Below are 13,168 nucleotides of genomic sequence, written 5' to 3' on the forward strand. Positions count from 1 at the left end.
AGGAATGGGTAAACCCCGTTAACACGTACTTGGCCTTGGTTTTTGTTAGTCACACAACGTAAGGGATTAAGCTGGTGTCCCCCACAGTCCATTCAGATGTTGTTGACCTGCAACTCCCATCAGCTGCAGCAGGGCCAGCCCTTCCATTAGGCAGAAGGAGGTGGCTGCCTCATTTGGATGCTGGGAGCCTGGAGGCCAAGGCTTCTAACTCTGCTCTTCTGTATTTGGCATAAACAGCGTAAATGCAGGTGAATTAAATATAGAAATCATTATTCCACCAGGGTGGAGCAGGAAGTAATGGCACGAATCATCAGTGGGATGTTTCCACCCCAGAAAGAAGCAGTGCCCAACATAAGCTCATCAGAGAGCGAGGACAACCAAGATATATCCTCAGACATCGGTAAGCAAAGCTGCAATATTTTTCTCTCTTTGTCGCTTCCCCAACCCCCGATGAAGGGAAGAATTTACAGAAAGTGAACTGATCCAAGGAAAACGAATGTTCTTAATAGCCTGATTTGAGATTAGAGCCTTGCTTTGGTTTAGCTCAACCGAGAAAGGTGTTTAAAGACACTTTCTCAAGCCAAGTCAAAAAAAAATAACCCACACAGTTCTCAACCTTAACACTCCCTGCCCTTTTTTAGGTTTCAAGTAATTACCCTACCCTACCCCTCAGATACCCCTTCATGGATCACTGCCCCTTCATGGATCACTGCCTTGCCGTGGCGAAGGGGCTTGAAGAACTCAGAGAAGCTATGAACTATGCCGAGCAGGGCACCCAAGATTAACAGGTCATAGTGGAGAGTTTTGACCAAACGTGATCCACCTGGAGGAGGAACCGGCAAGCCACTCCAGTATCCCTGCCAAGAAAACTCCATGGACAAAGACAACAGGCATATAAAAGTTATGACGCTGGAAGATGAGCCCCTCAGGTCGGAAGGCGTCCAACATGCTACTGGGGAAGAGCGGAGGGCAAGTACAAGTAGATCCAGAGCTGATGAAGCGGCTGGGCCAAAGCCGAAAGGACGCTCAGTTGCGGATATGCCTGGAAGCGAAAGGAAAGTCCAATGCTGTAAAGAAAAATATTGCATAGGAACCTGGAATGTAAGAACCATGAACCTGGGTAAGTTGGAGGTGGTCAAAAATGAGATGGCAAGAATAAATATTGACATCCTGGGCATCAGTGAACTAAAATGGACAGGAATGGGTGAATTCAGTTCGGATGACCATCATATCTACTACTGTGGGCAAGAAACCCGTAAAAGAAATGGAGTGGCCCTCATAGTCAACAAAAGAGTGGCAAAAGCTGTACTGGGATGCAATCTCAAAAATGATAGAATGATCTCGATACGAATCCAAGGCAGACCTTTTAACATCACAGTAATCCAAGTTTACGCACCAACTACTGGTGCTGAAGAAACTGAAATTGACCAATTCTATGAAGACTTACAACACCTTATAGAAGTGACACCAAAGAAGGATGTTCTTCTCATTATAGGGGATTGGAATGCTAAAGTAGGGAGTCAAGAGATAAAAGGAACAACTGGCAAGTTTGGCCTTGGAGATCAAAACGAAGCAGGGCAAAGGCTAATAGAGTTCTGTCAAGAGAACAAGCTGGTCATCACAAACACGCTTTTCCAACAACACAAGAGACGACTCTACACATGGACATCACCAGATGGGCAGCATCGAAATCAGATTGATTATATTCTCTGCAGCCAAAGATGGAGAAGCTCTATACAGTCAGCAAAAACAAGACCTGGAGCTGACTGTGGCTCAGATCATCAGCTTCTTATAGCAAAATTCAAGCTTAAACTGAAGAAAGTAGGAAAAACCACTGGGCCGGTAAGATACAATCTAAGTCAAATCCCTTATGAATACACAGTGGAAGTGAGGAACAGGTTTAAGGATTTAGATTTGGTGGACAGAGTGCCTGAAGAACTATGGATGGAGGCTCGTAACATTATACAGGAGGCAGCAACGAAAACCATCCCAATGAAAAAGAAATGCAATAAAGCAAAGTGGCTGTCCAATGAGGCCTTACAAATAGCGGGGGAGAGAAGGCAAGCAAAATGCAAGGGAGATCGTGAAACATACAGGAAATTGAATGCAGATTTCCAAAGAATAGCAAGGAGAGACAAGAAGACCTTCTTAAACAAGCAATGCAAAGAAATAGAGGAAAGCAATAGAATGGGAAGAACCAGAGATCTGTTCAAGAAAATTGGAGATATGAAAGGAACATTTCGTACAAAGATTTCCATAATAAAGGACAAAAGTGGAAAGGACCTAACAGAAGCAGAAGACATCAAGAAGAGGTGGCAAGAATACACAGAGGAATTATACCAGAAAGAAACGGATGTCTCATATACCCCAGGTAGTGTGGTTGCTGACCTTGAGCCAGACATCCTGGAGAGTGAAGTCAAATGGGCCTTAGAAAGCACTGCAAATAACAAGGCCAGTGGAAGTGATGGTATTCCAGCTGAACTATTTAAAATTTTAAAAGATGATGCTGTTAAGGTGCTACACTCAATATGCCAGCAAGTTTGGAAAACTCAGCAGTGGCCAGAAGATTGGAGAAGATCAGTCTACATCCCAATCCCAAAGAAGGGCAGTGCCAAAGAATGCTCCAACTATCGCACAATTGCACTAATTTCTCACGCTAGCAAGGTTATGCTTAAAATTCTACAAGGAAGGCTCAAGCAGTATGTGGACCGAGAACTCCCAGAAGTGCAAGCTGGATTTAGAAGAGGCAGAGGAACCAGAGACCAAATTGCAAACATGCGCTGGATTATGGAGAAAGCTAGAGAGTTCCAGAAAGACATTTACTTCTGCTTCATTGACTATGCAAAAGCCTTTGACTGTGTCGACCATGGCAAACTATGGCAAGTTCTTAAAGAAATGGGAGTGCCTGATCACCTCATCTATCTCCTGAGAAATCTCTATGTGGGACAAGAAGCTACAGTTAGAACTGGATATGGAACAACTGACTGGTTCAAAATTGGGAAAGGAGTACGACAAGGCTGCATTTTGTCTCCCTGTTTATTTAAATTATATGCAGAATTCATCATGCGAAAGGCTGGGCTGGATGAATCCCTAGCTGGAATTAAGATTGCCGGAAGAAATATCAACAACCTCAGATATGCAGATGACACAACCTTGATGGCAGAAAGTGAGGAGGAATTAAAGAACCTTTTATTGAGGGTGAAAGAGGAGAGTGCAAAATATGGTCTGAAGCTCAACATCAAAAAAACGAAGATCATGGCTATTGGTCCCATCACCTCCTGGCAAATAGAAGGGGAAGAAATGGAGGCAGTGAGAGATTTTACTTTCTTGGGCTCCATGATCACTGCAGATGGTGACAGCAGCCACGAAATTAAAAGACGCCTGCTTCTTGGGAGAAGGGCAATGACAGGCCTAGACAGCATCTTGAGAAGTAGAGACATCACCTTGCCAACAAAGGTCCGTATAGTTAAAGCTATGGTTTTCCCAGTAGTGATGTATGGAAGTGAGAGCTGGACCATCAAGAAGGCTGATCGCCGAAGAATTGATGCTTTTGAATTATGGTGCTGGAGGAGACTCTTGAGAGTCCCATGGACTGCAAGAAGATCAAACCTCTCCATTCTGAAGGAAATCAGCCCTGAGTGCTCACTGGAAGGACAAATTGTGAAGCTGAGGCTCCAGTACTTTGGCCACCTCATGAGAAGAGAAGACTCCCTGGAGAAGACCCTGATGTTGGGAAAGATGGAGGGCACAAGGAGAAGGGGGCGACAGAGGACGAGATGGTTGGATAGTGTTTTCGAGGTTACCAGCATGAGTCTGACCAAGCTGCGGGGGGCAGTGGAGGACAGGAGTGCCTGGCGTTCTCTGGTCCATGGGGTCACGAAGAGTCGGACACGACTAAATGACTAAACAACAACAACACCCCTCAGATAAACTCAATGCAGCAAAGTATTTTTATTATGTATAATAATGTAAGAATACCAGCGGGAATTGTAGGGTCCACTAAATGTGTGTTCTGTGCTTGGAGTTCTCCTTCAAGAACACAGCAGCATGGTGTTGGTTCATATTGCTCCAGTGCTAAGAGAACTCCACTGGCTGACATATAGTTAGCTTCCTGGTCAGATTCAGAATGCTGCTGGTGACCTCCAAAGGCCATCTTTGGGCTAGGTAGACCAGCATATCTTTGGGACTGTGTCCTCCCATGTGGTGTTGAGATAGTCAGAAGCTAGACTGGCACTGACGTTATCACCCAACAACTGGTATTCTAAAGCATACTGCTCCTGAACCTGGAGTTTCCATTTAGCTAAAATGGGTGAGAGCCATTGTTAGAGAGACCTCTTCTTTGTGAGTTTGTCTGAGCCCCCTCCTAAAGCCACCTTTAAGTTCAAAGTATTTGGAGCGCACCAGGTTGTGGGTAGGCTGACTTAAGCCATCAGGCACCAGCACATCTCTTGGTAGTGAACTCTGTGAATGAGTTAGGCATTGTGTAAAGAAGTATTAAAAGACGCCTGCTTCTTGGGAGAAGGGCAATGACAGGCCTAGACAGCATCTTGAGAAGTAGAGACATCACCTTGCCAACAAAGGTTCGTATAGTTAAAGCCATGGTTTTCCCAGTAGTGATGTATGGAAGTGAGAGCTGGACCATAAAGAAGGCTGATCGCCGAAGAATTGATGCTTTTGAATTATGGTGCTGGAGGAGACTCTTGAGAGTCCCATGGACTGCAAGAAGATCAAACCTCTCCATTCTTAAGGAAATCAACCCTGAGTGCTCACTGGAAGGACAGATTGTGAAGCTGAGGCTCCAGTACTTTGGCCACCTCATGAGAAGAGAAGACTCCCTGGAGAAGACCCTGATGTTGGGAAAGATGGAGGGCACAAGGAGAAGGGGGAGACAGAGGACGAGATGGTGGGACAGTGTTCTCGAAGCTACCAGCATGAGCCTGACCAAACTGCAGGAGGCAGTGGAAGACAGGAGTGCCTGGCGTTCTCTGGTCCATGGGGTCACGAAGAGGTGGACACAACTAAACGACTAAACAACAACAACAAAGAAGTACTTCCTGATTTTAGAAAAGAATGCACTTCCAATCAGTTTCAGTGGGTGACCACCACGTTCAAATATTATAGAAGAGGAAGAATAACTTCCTTCTCTCTATCCATATCATACATGATTTTGCCTTATGTTGAAGTAGCATACTTTTTAAAGGCAGTTTTTCTGCATGCCAGAAATCTGAAAATCAAGGACTGCTTTTGCCACACAAGCATGTCACCTTGGACCCAAATATCGCTCTAGCACAAACAGAAAAATCCTCTTAAAATTTATGCAGAGGGTCTTGATTTCTGTCTGCTCCTCCCCCTGATCCTCTGGATCCATTTTTCAAGCAGAATATAAAATGGAAGAATGGTATAAAGAGGTGTGGGATATAGCTATTAATGATAAATTAACATGTTCCTTTAAGGTAAGATGGGGAATACGCAGGAGAAACGATTTTGAGGAGCTATGAAAGGTGTTTGTAGAATTTGTACTGTTAAAATGGAAAGGGGTCAAGCCATCACAAGGTGTGTTGAAATTTTGGGAGGTTGCATAGCTACAATGGAATGGTCTTGGTGGTGGGGTGCCCATTTTTATTCTTTCTTATTTATGATTATTACTTTGTAAAAAAAATAGTATACAAGCCTTAATATTTGGTTCTTGCCTGTGTTCTGGTTTATCTTTAGTTGAAGCAGCAGGTACCGGGGGGTTTCAGCTGTTTGTCGATGCCGGTCTCCCAGTGGATTCGGACATTATTAGACATTTTGTGAATGAAGCTCTTGCTGAGACAGTTGCCGTCATGCTGGGTGACAGCGAAAGCCAGCAGGCAGCCTCTGCTGCTGTTGTTCCTCAAACCACAACACCCTTGCCAGAAAAGGTGACTTGTTTCTTTTTGTTTGGGATTTGTGATTAAGAATTGGGAATTTATTTATTTATTTTGTAGTAATTGGATAGTATTCAACTAAGTTTTATTCAGAGTGGACCGATTAAAATTAATGGACCCAAGTCAAGTTCATTTCAGTGGGTCTACTCTTGAGTAAAACTTAGCTGAATACCACCCTTGGCATTTTGCTTCTTGCAGCATGTAAGCAACAATGACAAAAAGTTTGAAATAAGAGGCTTTCTGGTCTTCCTGCCCCTATTTGGCAAAGATGGTGTGCAACTTCTGAATCTGTTGCCAGCACTGAAATGAGCCTGGAAGTTACATCTCCTGACCTGGACACTGCAGTTTTCTTTCGGCTGGGAACTAAGCGAGGCAGAAATATACTCTGCACATTCCCAGAGTCATTCTTTTCATTACTGGTGTGTGCTCCAGGGCTAAGGTGCACACTCCCTGTGTCAGACAGTGACTTCAGCAACAAGTTTGGCCATTTGTTTGACCAGAAGAAATTGTTGTCTGGGCAAGTGGACTTGCTGCAAGCTGGGTCTATAGGCAACTGGTTGACAACTAAATTGCTAAATATAGGGCCCTCAGTCCACTGTTGTTTAAAAACCCAGAATTTCAGACTTCTTGCAGTTTGTCCTGAAACTGCTCCTTCTCCTGAAAAAATAAATAGCATTCACCCAAAATCAGCCCAGACTGAAAATACTTGGCACTGCTTGAGGCTAACCCACACACATTCTGCATGTAGCTGCTGCAAATTGTAAATGGAGCCCAATACCATTTATGCTCCATTTATGTTTTGATTCTAAAGAGTAAGCTTTTATTAACCATAAGAATAAGCACGTGTCCTTTCTTTATTGCTTGTGGGTTTTCTTGAGATTCAGAAACATTTGCAAGCTAGACTAAGTCCAATCAATATTCCATCTCACTTCCCCTTGAACTATGCTCTCATTGTCACAGAAATCCTACATCCTGTAAGCTTTGAATTCCTGCCTCTTTCTCTCCCAGTCAGATTTGATTATTTAAAATAAGGTGGAGGGAATATTTTCTAACAGCTTTACTACTTTCTTTCAATTGCCTTTGTGTGTTTTTTCTAGGAAACAATACTGTCTACTCCACTTGCCACACCTGAAGCCACACCTCCTCCATCCCCTCCTCCTCCAAAAGAACCGTCTCCAGTAAAAACCCCAGAATCCTCTCTGTCTGTAACTGAAATTGATGGAAATACTGATCTGAGGCAGCTAACAGCAGCAGGTATCAAAACAGGTTTTCAGAGTAGAAAAGTTGCTAAATTAATTACACTCATCAGCTTTGTTTTCAAGCATGGTGTATTTTAATTTTCCAGAAAGAGCTTTCTTGATTGATTGGCATATTGGGAGTTGTGTTGTCATCACCCCACCCTCCAAAACAACAACCCAACCCTCTTCTGCTATGAACTATCAAAATTATTCTAGTAATTCTTCTGTGTATCTAGGTTTGGGGAAGGGATCAATCATAGAATAATAGAATTGTAGAATCATTGAATCTTAGAGTCAGAAAACGTTCAGCCCACATTTTACCAGCTTGCTCTCGAGAATATCATGGGGGACATTGTCAAAAGCCTTACTGAAATCGAGATACATCATGTCCACAGCATTTCCCTGATCCACCAAGTTTGTAATTCCATCAAAAACAGAAATCAGATTTGGCATACTTTGGAACCATATTTGCAGAACTTTCAGAACTTCAAAGCAATTGGGAATAGAAACAGATAGCAATTAGTTTGGACTACTGCTATGCGCTCTACGTGGGGCTACCTTTGAAAGGTGACTCTGAAACTGCAGTTAATCCAGAATGCGGCAGCTAGACTGGGGGCTGGGGGCGGCTGCCGGGGCTATATAACACCGGTCCTGAAAGATCTTCATTGGCTCCCAGTACGTTTCCAAGCACAATTCAAAGTGTTGGTGCTGACCTTTAAAGCCCTAAATGGCCTCGGTCCTCTATACCTGAAGGAGCCTTTCCAACCCCATGGTTTAGCCTGGACACTGAGGTCCAGCACCGAGGGCCTTCTGGCAGTTCCCTCACTGCAAGAAGTGAGATTACAGGGAACCAGGCAGAGGGCCTTCTTGGTAGTAGCGCCTGCCCTGTGGAACACCCTCCCACCAGACGTCAAGGAAATAAACAACTATTTTACTTTTAAAATACAACTGAAGGCGGCCCTGTTTAGGGAAGTTTTTAATGTCTGATGCTGTGTTGTTTTTAATATTCGGTTGGAAGCCGCCCAAAGTGGCTGGGAAACCAAGCCAGATAGGCTGGGTATAAATGATAAATTATTATTATTATAGTTTGTTCTTGACCAGCCTGGACTGTCAAGTATATATTTGCTCCATGCAGCAAGCGGAATGTTTTCAGGGAAGAGTCATACATTCCTTTGCTGCAGCAACATAGCTTGGCATGGCATTTCTTTATCTCTTCTTCTTGTAGGATCCAAGGCTGGAGCCGCCATCAGCCCAGTGGCTACCCCTGTGGTCACCCCTGTGGTTTCACCGCCCAGAGTAGCCACGCCGAGCCCTCCTGTATCCGAGCATGTCCCAGGCAGAGGAGTGGTGGAAAGGCAGACGCCTCCGAACCCCTGGGGAGATGCAGAGCTTCCTCTGGAAGAAGAGAAGCCCAGCCTGCAGAGTGAAGAAGAAGGGAGCTATCGCCCCGCAGCTCTGTGAGTCGTGTAACACTCGACAAAACAATCACCTTCTAATCTTCCTCTTGCAATCTTCTTAGCTGCAGCAATAAAGAGAAGTACTGATTTATTACTAATATTTATATTCAACTTAATATGCAAAATTCTGTAGTGGTTTACATAAAACACAGTAAGATTGCTAAAAAAGAAAAAATCTATAATTACAACATTTTAACACTCCTGGAGCCATCACTGCCAACTTTCAGACACTCTTGTTTCCCCTGGCTTTGGGTTGATTAACAACATAAGAGTTTGCCGGATCAGACCAATGGCCCATCTCGACCAGCATCCTGTTCTCACAGTGTCCAGCCATATCCCAGCTGGGAACTCGCAAACAGGACCTGATCTGCTAGTGATACCCAGCAACTCGCATTCAGAGGCCTTTTTGAGGTGCACACCTGGGCAGTTTAGATTCCATCCTTTTTACCATTGTATTTGCTTATAAATGTTTGTCAGCCTTGTGCGTTTTATGGCTCTAGAAGTCCTATTTTGAGTCGCCTTTTAGCGGAAAGTTGAAGAACAAATGTTACTATTATTAACATAAAATTTTCATATAAAAATGAAGCATATCAGTAAAAAAGAGAGTCTATCAAGAAACATTCAGTGAAATATTGGTATGTAATAATAATAATAAAAATTATTTATTTATTTATTTATTTATCTATCTATCTATTAATTATTATTATTATTTATTATTATTTATTCCCCGCCCATCTGGCTGAGTTTCCCCAGCCACTCTGGTGGCTCCCAATCGAATATTAAAAACAACACAGCATCAGACATTAAAAACTTCCCTAAACAGGGCCGCCTTCAGTTGTATTTTAAAAGTAAAATAGTTGTTTATTTCCTTGACGTCTGGTGATTAATTGCAGTTTCCGGGTCATCTTAACAGTGATTCACCCATAAAGCAATGCACTGTGAGGCTAGCTAGCTAGGTTTTTTGCCAAGGAAGGAGTTGTCCTCTTGGCACTATTACCTGAAGTGGGTAGTTGTTATTTAGAGGGAACAGGTACGGTTGGCAAGGAAGCAGAAGGGAGAGAGCTGAGATGAATTGTCCTGATCCAGCCAGAGTGTCTGTGGGGAGTGCATTATTTTATAGCAAACCGTTTTTCATTTTTGTTGATTATGTTGGGATGCATCCAAGGAAACGGGGGCAATTTGCAGGCCCCCAGCTGGCTCTGGCCCATCGGCCAGTAGCCGGGCGATCCCCGGTCTTTGGAACAGCATCAAACAGCGACCTGCAGCTTCAGAACTCTTCAGAAGCTGGAGCACGCTCTAATCAGCAGAGTAATTAACTCTTCGCGACAGAAGGGCGGACAGAGGCATATGTAAAGCATATTTACAAGCAGTTTATTCAGCATAGATCAAGACAAAGAAAACATGTCAGCTCCTTCATGTCTAAGAGCAAGAAGCATAAGGCAAAAGCTATACACAAACAGAAGTTCCCAGCAAGCTGTGCTGGAATGTAAACAGACATGTGACATACAACAGCTCCACACATCTGTTTAGGTGGAATGGAACATCAGTATCCTAACAGATTACCCTCTAATGTCGCCCAAACAATTTTGATCATAAAAAAAACACACCATTTTGTGGACAAGTAAAATTAAAGACAGAAAAGACATTTTTGACAAACTGGTGAAGGTTTAAGCAATGTTAGTAATGTGTGGCATCAGTTTTTGACGGTGCTCTATTATTATTATTATTATTATTATTATTATTATTATTATATGTCACTTTTAGCATAATGTCTGTGGCCAAACACGAAGAGCCGGACACTTTGGTCTTGCCAGCTCCTGAGCCAGCTGAGCCCCACGAACTGCCCCTGCAGGAGCCCAGGGCTCCATCCCCTTCTGTGCACACACCCAGTTCTGGCCTTTCCACAGAGGAGAGCAGTCTGACCGCCACGGAAACTGAGACTACGGGAAGGCCAATCTCAGAAGGAGAAATTCTGTACAGTTACGGACAGCTGCTGGCTGCAAAAGGTGAGGCTATTTCCAGCTCCTTGACTTTCTTTAGCGTTTTGTTTTTGATTTTCTAATTGTTCCAAGACCGAACACATCCCCTCTTACTAGTGTGAGAGCTCCGAGGGTGACCTTGCAAGATTTATGGAACATGTGGAAGGGCCCATAGCTCAGTGGTAGGGAATCTGATTTGCATGCAGAAATGTCCCAAGTTCCATCCTCTGACAATGAGTTCAAACAATACTGAGTTAGGCGCATCAATGGTCTGATTTGGGAGCCAGCAGTTTCCTTTGTTCCTATAATCAGCAACTCGTTTTTTTCTGGAAGTCACATCAAGTGGTGGCGGAGGTGGTAGAATTCTGGACTTGTTTTTTTTATATATATATATAAATATTTTATTAAGTTTTAGAAAAGACAACAAACATAAGAAAAAACAAGAACAAATACACAAAAATACAAAGTTATAAAATACATAAAAAATAAAGAAAAAATAGTTTCACAAAAGAAAAGAAAGAACACATTTTAAGAAGAAAAAAAACACAAAAATCCCTCTTTTTGCTTCTCATCTTTGATTCACTTATTTTCTTGACTTCCTCACATCTCCCTCTTTTGTATCCCTGTTGCAAATTAATTCAGCAAATTCATATCCAAATTATTTGTCTAATTATCCATCCAATCTTATTTTTAACCTCGTTGCTAGAACCCCTTCTGTTCATTTCAATGCCATTAACTTTCAAAAATTTTACAATATTTCTGTAAATAAGTTTTAAATTTCTTCCAATCTTCTTCCACCAACTCTTCTCCCTGGTCTCGGATTCTGCCAGTCATTTCCGCCATCTCCATATATTCTATTACTTGCATCTGCCATTCTTCCAGAGTGGGTAGGTCTTGTGTCTTCCAATGCTTTGCGATGAGTATTCTTGCTGCTGCTGTTGCATACATAAAAATTTTTTTATCCTTCTTTAACACCAATTGACCGACTATGGCCAGGAGAAAGGCCTCTGGTTTCTTAGGGAAAGTGTACTTAAGTACCTTTTTTAGTTCATTATATATCGTCTCCCAGAAAGCCTTAATCCTTGGGCACGTCCACCAAAGGTGAAAGAATGTACCTTCTGTTTCTTTACATTTCCAACATTTGTTATCAGGCAAATGATATATTTTTGCAAGCTTGACTGGGGTCATGTACCACCTGTACATCATTTTCATAATGTTCTCTCTTAGGGCATTACATGCCGTAAATTTAATCCCGGTGGTCCACAACTTCTCCCAGTCAGCAAACATAATGTTATATCCTATATCTTGTGCCCATTTTATCATAGCTGATTTTACCGTTTCTTCCTCAGTGTTCCATTTCAACAGCAAATTATACATTCTTGGTAGAATTCTGGACTTGGTCACTACATACTACAAGGGAGAGGAAGCCTATCTTTTTTAAATGTTCCCCTGCTTTAAATTAATTAAACTCTTGCAGCTTGGCAAAACAAAGCATTTTCTTTTTGCAATGGGGATGCATGATTTCTTCTCTTATACCACTCCAATGACTATTTTAGAGCTGAAACAAAACAGTTTGCCTTCAGTGACACTCTCATGCCACTAGGCCTGGGCAATATATCAATTTATCGCCCAGGACCGGTATGAGGAGCTGACCGCGATGTTAGCTTCACTCAGTGGTATATTGCTGGTGAAACCATCAGTGCTCCTGGGTCCCTCTCCTAGCAGCGTCTGCTGGAGGGAGTCAAGAGCGGTAGCGGTTCCACTCAGCGATATATTGCTAGTGTAGAACCACCATCCCACTCTGCCCTCATACGACACACAGAGAGAAAGCCGATAGCAGCTTGTTCCTCCCTCTTTAAACTGTTCGACTGAGAAGTGTGCAGCTGCTCTTGCCTCAGTCGAGCAGTTAAAGGAGCCCCCAGCCCAGCGCTGGCTCCCGTGAGTCGGCGGCAGTGTGGGGGCTCCGTGAAACTGCCCAGGTGAAGGGAGCGTGATTGCCATTCCCCATAGGTAAAGGTAAAGGGACCCCTGACCATTAGGTCCAGTCGTGGCCGACTCTGGGGTTGCGGCGCTCATCTCGCTTTATTGGCCGAGGGAGCCGGCGTACAGCTTCCGGGTCATGTGACCAGCATGACAAAGCCGCTTCTGGTGAACCAGAGCAGCGCATGGAAACACCGTTTACCTTCCCGCTGGAGCGGTACCTATTTATCTACTTGCACTTTGACGTGCTTTTGAACTGATAGGTTGGCAGGAGCAGGGACCGAGCAATGGGAGCTCACCCCGTCGCGGGGATTCGAACCGCCGACAGTCTGATTGGCAAGTCCTAGAGTCTGTGGTTTAACCCACAGCGCCACCCGGGTCCCTGCCATTCCCCATAGTGAGCAGTTAAAGGAACCCTGATGCTCTTCCCGCTTGTACGCGAGTGGCAAGAGCACTGGGGCTGTCTCAGCTGGGAGGAATATATAAAAAAATTGTCCAGCAGCACCTTAGAGACCAACTAAGTTTGTTCTTGATATAAGCTTTCATTCCCTTCCTCCAGCTGAGCGGCACAAACAAGGTGCATTGTCCCAGCCCATGAGCCTGCG

The 13,168-nt window shown here is 43.6% G+C and overlaps 1 protein-coding gene across 5 annotated transcripts in view; it reads left to right on the plus strand.

Moving 5' to 3' along the window:
- KIAA0586 overlaps positions 1–13,168 on the plus strand; it is a 79,055-nt gene that overhangs the window by 33,352 nt on the left and 32,535 nt on the right. For all 5 annotated transcript variants that reach the window (XM_079981877.1, XM_079981880.1, XM_079981879.1 and 2 more), the window contains exons 23-27: positions 282–400; positions 5,713–5,903; positions 7,007–7,163; positions 8,373–8,604; positions 10,369–10,610. In XM_079981877.1, the coding sequence (XP_079838003.1) occupies positions 282–400; positions 5,713–5,903; positions 7,007–7,163; positions 8,373–8,604; positions 10,369–10,610 (941 nt within the window). The remainder of the gene's footprint in view (positions 1–281; positions 401–5,712; positions 5,904–7,006; positions 7,164–8,372; positions 8,605–10,368; positions 10,611–13,168) is intronic.

Source organism: Podarcis cretensis, assembly GCF_951804945.1.
Source record: "Podarcis cretensis genome assembly, chromosome: 1".
Lineage (NCBI taxonomy): Eukaryota > Metazoa > Chordata > Lepidosauria > Squamata > Lacertidae > Podarcis > Podarcis cretensis.